This window comes from Schistocerca gregaria, chromosome X (genome assembly GCF_023897955.1).
Source record: "Schistocerca gregaria isolate iqSchGreg1 chromosome X, iqSchGreg1.2, whole genome shotgun sequence".
NCBI classification, from domain to species: Eukaryota; Metazoa; Arthropoda; class Insecta; order Orthoptera; family Acrididae; genus Schistocerca; species Schistocerca gregaria.
The window spans coordinates 154,883,170-154,896,016 of record NC_064931.1 but is presented as its reverse complement, the minus strand read 5'-3'; the positions used below and the strand labels follow the sequence as shown (position 1 = coordinate 154,896,016).

The 12,847-nt window shown below is 38.1% G+C and overlaps 1 protein-coding gene across 3 annotated transcripts in view; it reads left to right on the top strand.

Annotated features, from left to right (window-relative positions):
* LOC126297785 (regulator of nonsense transcripts 2-like) overlaps positions 1-12,847 on the top strand; it is a 199,061-nt gene that overhangs the window by 146,166 nt on the left and 40,048 nt on the right. For all 3 annotated transcript variants that reach the window (XM_049988981.1, XM_049988982.1, XM_049988980.1), the window contains one exon: positions 9,407-9,586. In XM_049988981.1, coding sequence (XP_049844938.1) covers positions 9,407-9,586 — 180 coding nt within the window. The remainder of the gene's footprint in view (positions 1-9,406; positions 9,587-12,847) is intronic.

The following is a 12,847-nucleotide window of genomic DNA, read 5'->3' as shown; positions in this document are numbered from 1 at the left end:
TGACTGCTGTGAGAAACTGGTACATTTGCAACAAGGAGGATTGAATATAGTGCCCCACATATGCACAACAGGGCTTCTGGATGTTTTGTATGAGAACATGCATCATAGGTACATATTGTGCAGTGAACAGCAGCATTGTCACATTGAGCAGCTCCTGTAGAGCACACAGATCAGAGCTCATTGTCAGTGATGTTTGCACTCCATGAAGTGGGATATTTGAAAGCGATAGAGTCTTGAAACTTATTTTATATACAAACAGCACACCTCCAAACTTGGGTTTCTTATCAAAACCGTATCTATTAAACTTGGACCACTCAGACATGTCACTTTGAGGTCACTCTACAAACACCTTAAAGTTGACAGTACGATTGATAAACAAATGAAGAACATGAGGCACTGCATTTTCTGAACCACTTACAGCACAGCAACATATGCTGGTTCCTGTGTCAGTGCAAGCACATTACTGGCTTTCAGTACGTAAACATTGATTATCATTGTGCAAACATCTGCTTTTATATAGCTGTGCTCTTTTACTGCTTTGATGACAGGTTTTGCTTATTGAAAAAGTTACCAAAAAGACGCCATTCACTGAGTGCCAATGTGCCAGTTTGTGGTGTGCCATTAAATAGTCAGGCTTCAGAATTACTATGAAGGACATGTGAATTTTATGAGCAAGAAAAGAATTGTTTCTGTTTCATATCCATCTGTCAATTCCTGCTCATAAAATTTTAGAGCATACCTCGAAAATTGTAGGACTTACTGAAGTAAGTGTAACGAGGAAAGAGGTGCTACTTCAAGAATTACATGATACTGTAGCAAACTGTGTGGAACAAAGGCCCTGTGGGGAAAACAGTGTATTTTTAAGTACCCCTGGGAAGGGGGGGGGGGGGGGAGCCACGCCCAGTTCCAGATCTCAATTCATTCTAAACCGATGCAGTTTGTTGCCACATTTCTGGATATTATAGTAGGAAAGGATACCCCACAGTAGCAAAGTTGGTAGTTTCATTAAAGGAATGTGAAGTTTAGGAGGGGGGGAGGGTGTCTGTACCTAAATGGTGTTACAAAGTATATGCATTCCCTTTAAAAAGTTTGATGGACAAAAACTGTCACTCAAAGAAAGCTCATGTTGTTGTAGCTCATAGTATCTTCCATCATAATATTATAGGAAGGGATCTCCATTCACTTACACACTGAGGTGAAAAAAGTCATGGGATACCTCCTAATATCATGTTGGTCCTCCTTTTGCCCAGCATAGTGCAGCAGTTTGATGTGGCATAGACTGAACAAGGCATAGACTCAACAAGTCGTTGGAAGACCCCTGCAGGATTATTGAGCCATGCTGCCTCTATAGCCATCCATAATTCCAAAAGCGTTGACGGTGCAGGTTTTTGTGCACAAATTGTCCTCTCAATTATGTCCCATAAATGTTCAATGGGATTCAGGTCTGTTGATCTAGGTGGTCAAATAATTTGCTCGAATTGTCCAAAATGTTCTATAAACCAGTCATGAACATTTGTGGCCCGGTGAAATCATTGTTTGGGAGCATGAAGTCCATGAGTGCAAAGTCTCCAAGTAGCTGAACATAACTATTTCCATTCAATGATCAGTCCAGCTGGACCAGAGGACCCTCCCATTCTATATAAACACAGCCCAAACCATTATGGAGCACCACCAGCTTGCATAGTGCTTTCTTGGCAACTTGGGTCCATGGGTTTGTGTTGTCTGCACCACACTTGAACCCTACCATCAGCTCTTGCCAACTGAAGTCATAACTCATCTGAAGAGACCATGGTTTTCCAGTCATCTACAGTTCACCCAATATGGTCACAAGCCCAGGAGAGGCACTGCAAGTGATACCGTGTTGTGAGCAAAGGCACTCGCATTGATCATCTGCTGCCATAGCCTATTAACACTAGATTTCGCCACACTGTCCTAACGGGTGTGTTTGTCATACTCCTCACATTGATTTCTGCACAGCATCACTTCTTTGTTGGCACTGACAACTCTACACAAATACCGCTGCCACTGGTCATTAAGTGAAGGCTGTCGACCACTGCATTGTCCATGGTGGGAGGTAATACCTGAAATTTGGTATTCTCAGCACACTCTTTACACTATAGATCTCTGAATATTGAATTCCATGATTATTTCCTAAATAGAATGTCCCATGCATCTACTATTCCACATTCAAAGCCTGTTAATTCACATTGTGTAGCCATAATCGTGCCAGAAACCTTTTCACATGAATCACCTGAGTGCCAGTGACAACACACTGTCCTTTCATACTACCAACATCTGCATATGTGCGTATCACTATCCCATGACTTTCCTCACTTTGATGCTGGAGAAGCAGTTGATCCATGCTGGGCGAATGACACTCCAAATAGCAGTGGTCATCGGCCAATGGAAAGAGGAGCTTGATTGATTGAGGTCCATACAGGTTCTTCAAAATGTTTGGTGCATGAAGGACTTCAGTATTCTGATCGAGAGAAACCTGTGATTAGCATGAGGATATGTACCACTCCTGATTTCTGCAGTGGTTTAAAAATTTATTGCTCCAGTTTAGTGTTACAACAGAGTTCGTAATTGATAATGCAGCTTATCTTTCAGTGGTATTAAGCTCATTCCAAGCCAAGGAGTCTAGAGGTACCTGCATAACCATAACTGATTTTGATGAAATTTTGTATGAACATTTGCATTTGTTCCCAGTAAACAATTGTAAAGTTTCACAATCACTAATTGAATTCTTCTGGAGATATAATCATTTGTTTGACACCATAACGCAGCTATCAGCAGTGCACCGTGAGTTTTCGACAACTTTGAGACGTAGGATCTCCTGCAATATGTTCTTGAAAGAAACAAAACTGGGGGGCCATTTTGTTCAACATTGTGTACTCTCTTAAGTAAAAAGAAAATTATATGGATAATGTGACACAAAGTTGGCCGAAATAAGACGTTTGGTGGAGGGGGGGGGGGGGGGGGATTTTTATATCCCAGATGTAATTGCGGGATAAACTGGAAGCTTTGTATGTAATAACTTATCAGTACAAGGTGTTAGAATATAAAATTTCATCCTCCTACTCCTTTTCAATAGTTTACAGTTTGCAGGAAAAGTTGATGATCTTTCTAAAAATACCAAAAATGGCTAAAAATGACCTATTGGTAATGAGTCCATATTACAGCAGTACTCAAATTAAATTTGCCATATTTTACTGTGATTGTTTAGTAATCTCTGGGTAAGGCAATAACAAAGGTCTTGATGAATAGGAAGTAGGATAAAGTCCAAATAACTTGAGAAACTTTTTGCCACGACTCATCATGACATATTTCAGTGTTTTTTTTTTAGAAGTACAAAATCAAACTGCTTATAAATTTCACAATTTAATTGTGCAATGCCAAGGCAGTTGAAGTCATGGTAGTTAAATTGTTGCGTAACAACTGCAGCACACATCATATAAACACCCACCATGTTTTACACCATTGTAACATTGTGTAAATTTTGGTGAGGGTCATAGCAGTCTGCCTGACATCCTTTGGAATGGATTCATGCTATAGAGAATTATTATTTTGCCTTTTCATTGTGTGATGCTGTTGATGCACTAGTTTAATTCTGGTTTAAGGTATCAGCCGTGGTTGGTTTTCTTTACCACAGTACTCCCAAGCCTGATTACGGTTTCTTTACACAGGATCCCAAGCCTGATGATACATTTATATTCAGAGGTCAAAGTATGAAGAAGTCTCTTTTAGGCTCTTAAGCTTATCTACTTCAAGCTACTTGAATTTTTTACAGGTTTCATTAATTTGCTGTAGAATTTCAAGTGGAACACTATCCAGTCAGCCGTATAATGTTGCCACTGGGATTGTTTGGAAACAGAACTCAAAAAATGCTATTCAGATGTGACTGCCTTAAATTATTAGAGGCACAAAAAATTGAAAGGTATTCTTTTTATTAGATTCGTTATTCCATTTCATTTTTTATGAAATGATTTTGTAAAGCTGAATTCTCTCGAGATGTCTACAAAAGTGAAATAGGCTACATACTTGCAGTTTTTCTGAACTGAAGCTCATTTCCTAGTCATCAGGACTTTTGATATTGTCTTCCACAAAGAGTACTAATTAAGTACCAATAGAATATGGACCTATTTTCAATGCACATCTACCTTGTTGTCATTTTTAAGGCCTTATATGCTCACATTGTAAAACCAGATCTAGTTTTTAATTGATTTGGAACATGGTCAAAGTATGAACAGGTTTACAGAAAACTCTTTTTTAAGAACTATTGGAAAGTGGTAGGAGATTGAAATTTTATATTCTAAGACCTTCTATTGATAAGTTTTTACATGCAGAGCTTCAAGTATATCCTGTAATTACATCTGAAACGTGAAAAGCAAAACTACATATATTCAAGCATCACTTTTTCTCAGCTGACTTTGCTTCAAATTATCCATATGAAAATTGCTCATTAAATCATTTTTATTATTTTGCTTAAGATAGGACAAAAAGTTGTACAAGATGGCCTACTTTTGTTTCTTTCAAGAAAATATTGCTGGAGATTTTATGTCTCAAATCTGTCAAAAACTCTCAGGTGCATTGTTGATAGATGCACTGTGGGGTCAAACAACTGACATCTGAAGCATTGAATTAGTGATTTTGAAACTTTATCAATGTTAACTAGGAATGTGTGAAAATTCCCACTGAATTTCACGAAAATCTGTGATGATCATGTGGGAACTTTTTCCAAAATTATACCACTTCACAGGGAATGGCCCATTACAAACAACAACAACAACAACTTGTGACAGCACTGAAACTATGGTGCAGTGGTCACTGGCAGGAGGCATTGCTGTGGACATGAGTATGACAAAGCTGCTCTTGTATTAACTTTTGGAGCAAAAATAACCCTGTAACACCTACATGTGTTGCAGTTGAAGTTGCAAGGGAACAGGGTCAGATAGTAATTAGGCCTTATTGCTGCCACTTCAACCTAATTGTATTTGTTTGGAATGAAGTTAAGATCTACATTAGAAGTAATAAGTCTTTTACTATAACAGAAGAGGAAAGGCTATTATGTGAAGTTCTTGCTATTGTTGACACCACCTCAGGAGGAAGAAAGTAGACCATGTTGGTAAGCTTATTGGAGAAGCAGATACTATAGACAGTATTATAAATGAGAACAAGCAGTTCACTATTTCTCTGGAGGATAATGATGATGGAGGTAACAGTTTTGGCACTGGTTTGAATGATAGTGATGGTGGAGAAGTGGGTACACCATTGGCATCATAAATTAGTGTGTATAAATGTATCCAGGCTTTTTATTAACTTGGGTTGTTATTTATTTATTTCATGGTTTCATGTATTGTCAAATGCTTTTCCTCTGTAGTTATTTTCTCCATTGTCAGAAACATGTCCCTGATTATGCTTATGTATATGGTATTATGCAACAACTTGTATACATGCACATTCCAAGCTATATTTAAAAATCATACTTGGGAGACATCAGTGTGGCGGCTGTGCAGTGGCAGTTATTGCAATCTTGAACTTGCAGTATAGCCTACTACAAGCAAGCCATCAAGTGACTTGTTTCAGTGGCTCAGGTATAAGTCCCCTTTAAAACCCTGGATAGCTGTAATAGGAACTGTGAGACACCATGTATATTACATGAAGTTATTTTTGTACAGGGAAAGATGGTGATCAAAATGGAAGAAGCACATTTTTATCAATAGATTTACATTCTGAACTCATAATGTTGAGGGAGGCATACAGTGCTTTCTCTAGTTGGCCGTACCCATGATCTGGTGGTGCACCTATATACAGTTCATTGTTCCTCAAAACATTGCTTATCCTGTTGAGAATGGTCTTTCAGATAATAGTGCACAGCTTGTTACAGTACATGACATAGCTCCATGCAGTATAATAAATCAGACTTTCAAAGCAGTGCGTTCAATTAACAATATAAATATTGCAAACTTTAGGGAAAGCCTACAGCAGCTAGACTGGGATGAAGTGTATAAGGAACCCGATGCAAACTTGAAGTATAACTTATTTCACAATACATTTTTAAGGGTATTTGAAAATTGTTTTCCCAAGAAAATAGTTAAACATAATTCCAAGAAAACATATAAAAAACCTTGGCTAACTAAAGGAATAAGAATATCTTGCAACCGCAAAAGAGAACTGTATCTAACAGCAAGATGGAGTACTGACCCCGAAATTGTTCAATATTATAAAAACTATTGTGCGGTACTAAGAAAAGTTATTAAAAAGTCCAGAAGCATGTGTATCATGTCTGAGATCAGTAACTCTGATAATAAAATTAAAGCAATTTGGAATATTATTGAAAGGGAAACAGGGCAACCAAGAGCACAGGAAGACTTTAGTGCAATAAAATTGAATGACAAGTGCACTAACAAACAATCAGAAATTGAAATATTTTGAATAATCATTTTTTAAATGTTGTGGAGAAAATAGGATCTAGATCTTCACTAGAAGAGGCAAGGCTATTAATAGAAGAGGCCATACCTGCACAGTTTGAAACAGCTGTAATTCCACCAACCTCTCCCTCTGAAATCAGTAAAATAATAAACTCACTGAAAAGTAAAAGCTCTTACGGAATTGATGGCATTTCCAGCAAAGTACTTAAAGCTTGTTCCCCACAGATAAGTAGAATTCTCAGCCACGTATGTAATAGCTCTTTGGAGCAGGGTGTTTTCCCTGATAGACTGAAATATGCCATTGTAAAACCATTGCATAAAAAGGGGGATATGTCGGATGTCAACAACTACCGCCCAATCTCTCTTCTGACAGCTCTATCAAAAATTTTTGAGAAAGTAATGTATTCAAGAGTAGCCTCCCATATTTGTAAAAATAAAGTACTAACAAAATGTCAGTTTGGTTTTCAGAAAGGCTTTTCAACAGAAAATGCTATATATGCTTTCACTGATCAAATATTAAATGCTCTGAATAACCGGACATCACCCATTGGTATTTTTTGTGATCTCTCAAAGGCCTTTGATTGTGTAAATCATGGAATTCTTTTAGATAAGCTAAATCATTATGGTTTGAGTGGGGCAGTGCACAAATGGTTTAATTCATACTTAACTGGAAGAATGCAGAAAGTTGAAATAAGTGGTTTGTGTAATGTTAAAACAGCTGATTCCTCAAACTGGGGTGCTATCAAGCACGGGGTCCCACAGGGTTCGGTCTTAGGTCCTTTACTGTTCTTGATATACATTAATGACTTACCATTCCACATTGATGAAGATGCAAAGTTAGTTCTTTTTGCTGATGATACAAGTATAGTAATAACATCCAAAAACCAAGAACTAAGTGATGTAATTGTAAATGATGTTTTTCACAAAATTATTAAGTGGTTCTCAGCAAACGGACTCTCTTTAAATTTTGATAAAACACAGTATATACAGTTCCGTACAGTAAATGGCACAACTCCAGTAATAAATATAGAATTTGAACAGAAGTCTGTAGCTAAGGTAGAATTTTCAAAATTTTTAGGTGTGTCCATTGATGAGAGGTTAAACTGGAAGCAACACATTGATGGTCTGCTGAAACGTCTGAGTTCAGCTACGTATGCTATTAGGGTTATTGCAAATTTTGGTGATAAGAATCTCAGTAAATTAGCTTACTATGCCTACTTTCATTCACTGCTTTCGTATGGCATCATATTCTGGGGTAATTCATCGTTGAGTAGAAAAGTATTCATTGCACAAAAACGTGTAATCAGAATAATTGCTGGAGCCCACCCACGGTCATCCTGCAGACATCTATTTAAGGATCTAGGGATCCTCACAGTAACCTCACAGTATATATATTCCCTTATGAAATTTGTTGATAATAATCCAACCCAATTCAAAAGTAATAGCAGTGTGCATACCTATAACACCAGGAGAAAGGATGATCTTCACTATGCAGGGTTAAATCTGACTTTGGCACAGAAAGGGGTAAATTATGCTGCCACAAAAGTCTTTGGGCACCTACCAAACAGCATCAAAAGCCTGACAGATAGCCAACTAACATTTAAAAATAAATTAAAAGAATTTCTAGATGACAACTCCTTCTACTCATTGGCTGAATTTTTAGATATAAAGTAAGTATAAAAAAAAAACTTAATCATTAGTGTCATGCAATATTTTGTGTAATGTAATTTCTTGTACAGACATCTTTTATTAACCTGACACGTTCCACATCATTACGAAGTGTCGTATTCATGATCTATGGAACAAGTATTAATCTAATCTAATCTAATCTAATCTCTACTTCTAAGTAGAAATATTTTAAAAGTTTTCTGCCCCAATACATTGTAGAAGTATTATATGATTTAAGTCCTAGCTCTTTACAGTTTATTTTCTTCATATCCTGATATTTATATTGGAGTGTCATGGAATGTTTTTCTCTGTCTCTTGGTATCTCCACAATTTCTCATAATTTGATGTGGTAGGTGTTAAATTCTCCAGGATGCAATGCGTCACTTGCGGTACAATACTTTGTGCATTGTCCTGTGATTGTGGTGGTGGGGGAGTAAAGGTTGGGTGTATAACATTCCACAAGCTGTGTCTGTGCTGCCTAATGAGTGATGTCAAATAACCAGCATGTCAAGGAGTTCAGCTAGCAATATCTGGATTCAGACATGGTAAACTATCCAGAGACTAGACAGTACAATTTATTATGGTAACTTTTGCCAGTGCTTTGTTGACCATAGTTAGCCACCCACAATGTTAGGATATTGTGCAATGCAGAGGACAAGAATCTTGGCTTACTGTCTGAATTGTGAAGAAGCAAGAAATATTTATTTTGAAAACCATGGCTTAACTAGTTACATCATTATGTTGATGGTTATAGTCATCGCTGTACTCGGATTTGTTACATGAATTTGTTATACCGTGTTTCTCATCATTTCTTACATGAATTTATACCGCTTAGTGGCAAAAATGGATTGTACTCGAGCAGGCATAAATCTTGAAATCACAATAACAGTTAATAAAGAAAGACAGTTGCAAACAGAATTTGCTACCATAAATATTGTGTAGAGGATGTGAACCATTTTCTCAAAAAGTTTGAGTAATAACTGTGTTATATGTGTGTGCAAAATGTTTTTTTAATCTTATGACAGTAATCATATTTTAAATGAAATAGGCCTGAATGAGAATGTTCATGTGGGTTTGAATGAGCAAAATTAGTGGACTCTGTGTGAGACATTGTAAGTTCAATTTTTGAATAAAACTTTTTTGCAGTTTTGCATTTTGAGGGAAAGTGTCTGTTAACTAAATTATTCTTTCAAAAATTCTATATGCTGATTTTGGTGACAGAATCAGTTTGTGGAATTGTAAATCCAGATGAGGAATTTATTTTAAAATTTGTTCATCGAAGTACAGAACTGAATATTTTTTTCTAGGTTCTCTATACTCTGATTACCTTTGGTGTTACGTGGGACTGGACCGTTCCTTCTGTGCTTGATCCACCAGATAGTCTTTTTCGAATAAGACTTGTCTGTGTGCTCCTTGAAACTTGTGGCCAGTACTTTGTTAGTGGTATGAGCAAGAAGAAACTTGATATGTTCCTTGTGTACTTTCAGGTAAGAAAAACTGGTGGGAAACACCCATGACCCATGACTGGAACACATGAATAAAGTTTGTGAAGTATAATATTGCTTATTCAGTGTGTATGTATGCTCAATTAGTTTTCTTCTTTGGTTCCTTTTTGGTGAAATTGTAGATACAAATACATTTATTGATACAATAGCTGAGCAGAAAAACTTTATTTGTTGCAAATTTTTGGATTTTCAGAGCCAGGCACAATTTTTTTCTGGCATAAAGAGATGAGTGAATTAATGTAAGCCTGTGCTTGTAAATTACTGCCACCCACAAAGTCATTAATAATTATGCAGTATATGGAGCTCCAAATTTTCAATCATATTTATTATAATACCATCTGAAGAGGGGCAGCAGCATTTCCCATAGTTGCAATGATTGATTGAGCAGACCTTTTAACATTAGCCAACATGTCTTTGCTGTGCTGGTACTGCAAAAGTCTGAAAGCAAAGGGGAAATACAGCCACTGCTTTTCCTGAACACATGCAGATGTACTACATGACTTGATGATGATATCCTTTTGGGTAAAATATTCAGGTGGTAATATAATCTCCCATTAGGACCTCCAGTTGAGGACTACTCAAGAGGCTGTCATCATGAAAACTAAAACTGGTATTCTGTTGGCAGGAGCATGAAATGAAATGTTAGCTCCCTTAATGAGGCAGGTTGGTTAGAGAGTTTAAAAATGGAAATTGATAGGTTGCAGTAGGATATAATGGAAATTAGTGAACTGCAATCACAGGAAGACCAGGACTTCCGGCATGTGAATACAGGGCTACAAATACAAAATCAAGTAGGAGTTGTGCAGGAATATATTTACTAATGAATAAGAAAAGAGAAATGAGGTTAAGCGTATATGATCAACGTTGTGAATGCATTGTAGTACCCAAGATAGAAATGAAGCCAACGCCCACCATAATACTAACGTCTGCTAGCTACCTTCCTGTGTAGCCATGCGTGTTAACGTGACCGCTTCTGGAACAGGGAAGTATGTCAGCCCTGGATCAATCTGGCCTGGCTACTGCACGACAAAGGGTCGGTGTGCTGGCCAGCCTGGATGTGGTTTTTAGACAGTTTCCCCACAGCCCACTAGTTGAATACTGGGCTGGTTGTCATGTTCCATCTCAAATACATGCTGTGCAAGCATGTAGCAGACTTTCTCGCACTTGCACACAGAAGTTCATCACTATGCTGACAGACTGGATACACAGCTAGTGCCGTGCAGGGTTAATAGGAGACCGACAATCTCCACTGTTTGGTCTCCTTGGAACACTTACTCAGCAGCAGTTTTCTAGATCTGCAGATGATGATGAGGTTAAAAAAATTTATGAAGAGATATTAACCAGTTAATTAAGGAAGATGGAAATTGAACTGTGTTAGGGAAATTGAAATTCTTTGATAGGAAGGAAAGGGAAGCTTCCAGGCAGAATTTTGTGCAGAGCATAATTTAATCATTGATAGCACTTTGTTTAAGAATCGAGAAAGAAGGTTGTTTACATGGAAGAGAGCTGGAGACTAAAAGGTTTCAGATAAATTTTAGACTGAAAAACATTTCCAGAGGCAATTATGAATTCTGACTAAAATTTATTGGTTATGAACTGCAAATTAAAATTGGAGAAACATGGGAAGTTGCACAGTTAGATCTAAATAAATTAAAAGCATAAAAAGTTTTAGTGGAAAGGAATACAATATAAGTTGAATGGGTAGCTTTGAGAGATCAAATAATTCAGGCAGCAGAGGATCAAATAGGCAAAAAGACAAGGTCTAGTAGAAATCCATGGATAACACAGGAAATATTGAACTTAATTGACGAAAGGGGTTAATACAAAAATGCAGCAAGTGAAGCAGGCACAAGAGAATATGTAGATGTTTAAAAAATGAATATTGTGGAAAACATCTGGTAAAATGTAAATAGTTTTAGGAGTAAAAGAAATCACCCACTGAATATCAGAAGTGTTTGTTAAGAGGCTGACACAAAAGAGAAAGAAAACTTGGTAGCCCTCCAGATCAATCCTTTTTCAAGATGCACAGCACACACACACACACACACACACACACACACACACACACACACACACACACACACTTGCGCACACACATGTGCCCCTACAGTGGCAGCTGGATACACAATGCTGTGATTGCAGTTCAGCAGGTGGACTAGGTGGGGTGAGGATAGTGACAGGTGAGGTGGGTAGAGGAAAGGAGAGGCAGGAAGCAGGAAGGTGAATTGGAGGAGTATAGCTTGCAGCTTGGAGGGAGGCAGCTTGTTTGCTGGCTGTGAATGTGGGATGGGGGGTGGCAGGTGTACAGGCTGGGAATGTGATGCACAGGTGCCAGATCTGCTGGAAAAGGGTGCATGATGGTGACATGGAGATGTGAATTTGGGGAGGGGGTGATAGAATGGTGGTAGGGGAACTGTTGGAACTGTGGATCAACTGAGATTGAGGCTAGGAAGGTAATGGGAGTGAAGACTGTGTTGCAAGGATAGCTTCCATCTGTGTAGTTAAGAAAAGCTGGTGGGGAAGGTAAGGATTCAGGTGGCCCAGGTGTTGTGAATCAGCAATTGAAATCTTGAAATCGAGCATGGCGTACTCAGCTGCATGTTGTACCACCGGACAATTGACTTTATCGTGGCCACAGTTTGGTGGTGGACATTCATTGTATTAGACAGCTGGTTTGGTGCCATATTGACATAAGAAACTGTGCAGTGATTGCAATACAGTTAGTATATGACATGGGTGCTTCCACAGGTGCCTCTGATGAGCAAGGATAGTCCTGTGACGGGTCTGTAGGTGGAACTGCTTTGTGGGTAGACTCAGCAGCTCTTGTATGTGGGTCTTCCACAGAGATACAATCCCTGTGGCAAGGTGTTAGAAGGGGCGTGGGGATGTTGTGTGGGTTTTGTGGGCAATGGAATACCTGTTTAGGAACGTTTGGAAAGGTATTGGGTAGGATTTCCCTCATTTCCGCATATAATTATAGATAATGAAAGACCTAACAAAGGATATGGTTCAGTTGTTACAGCCCAGGATAATATTAGCTGATTTTTGAGGGAAGTGCCAGAATTGAGGGTGTCTGAGAATATGGAATGGGAAATCTTGGTCAGGGGGCAGGCTACTGCCTGTCTGTGAAAGCCCTTGTCAGACCTCTATGAGCAAGGAATTTTATTATTATTATTATTATTTTAATTTTTATTTTTGTGGAAGGTATGACAGGTACTGTTGGTGGCTAGTGGGTTTAATGTG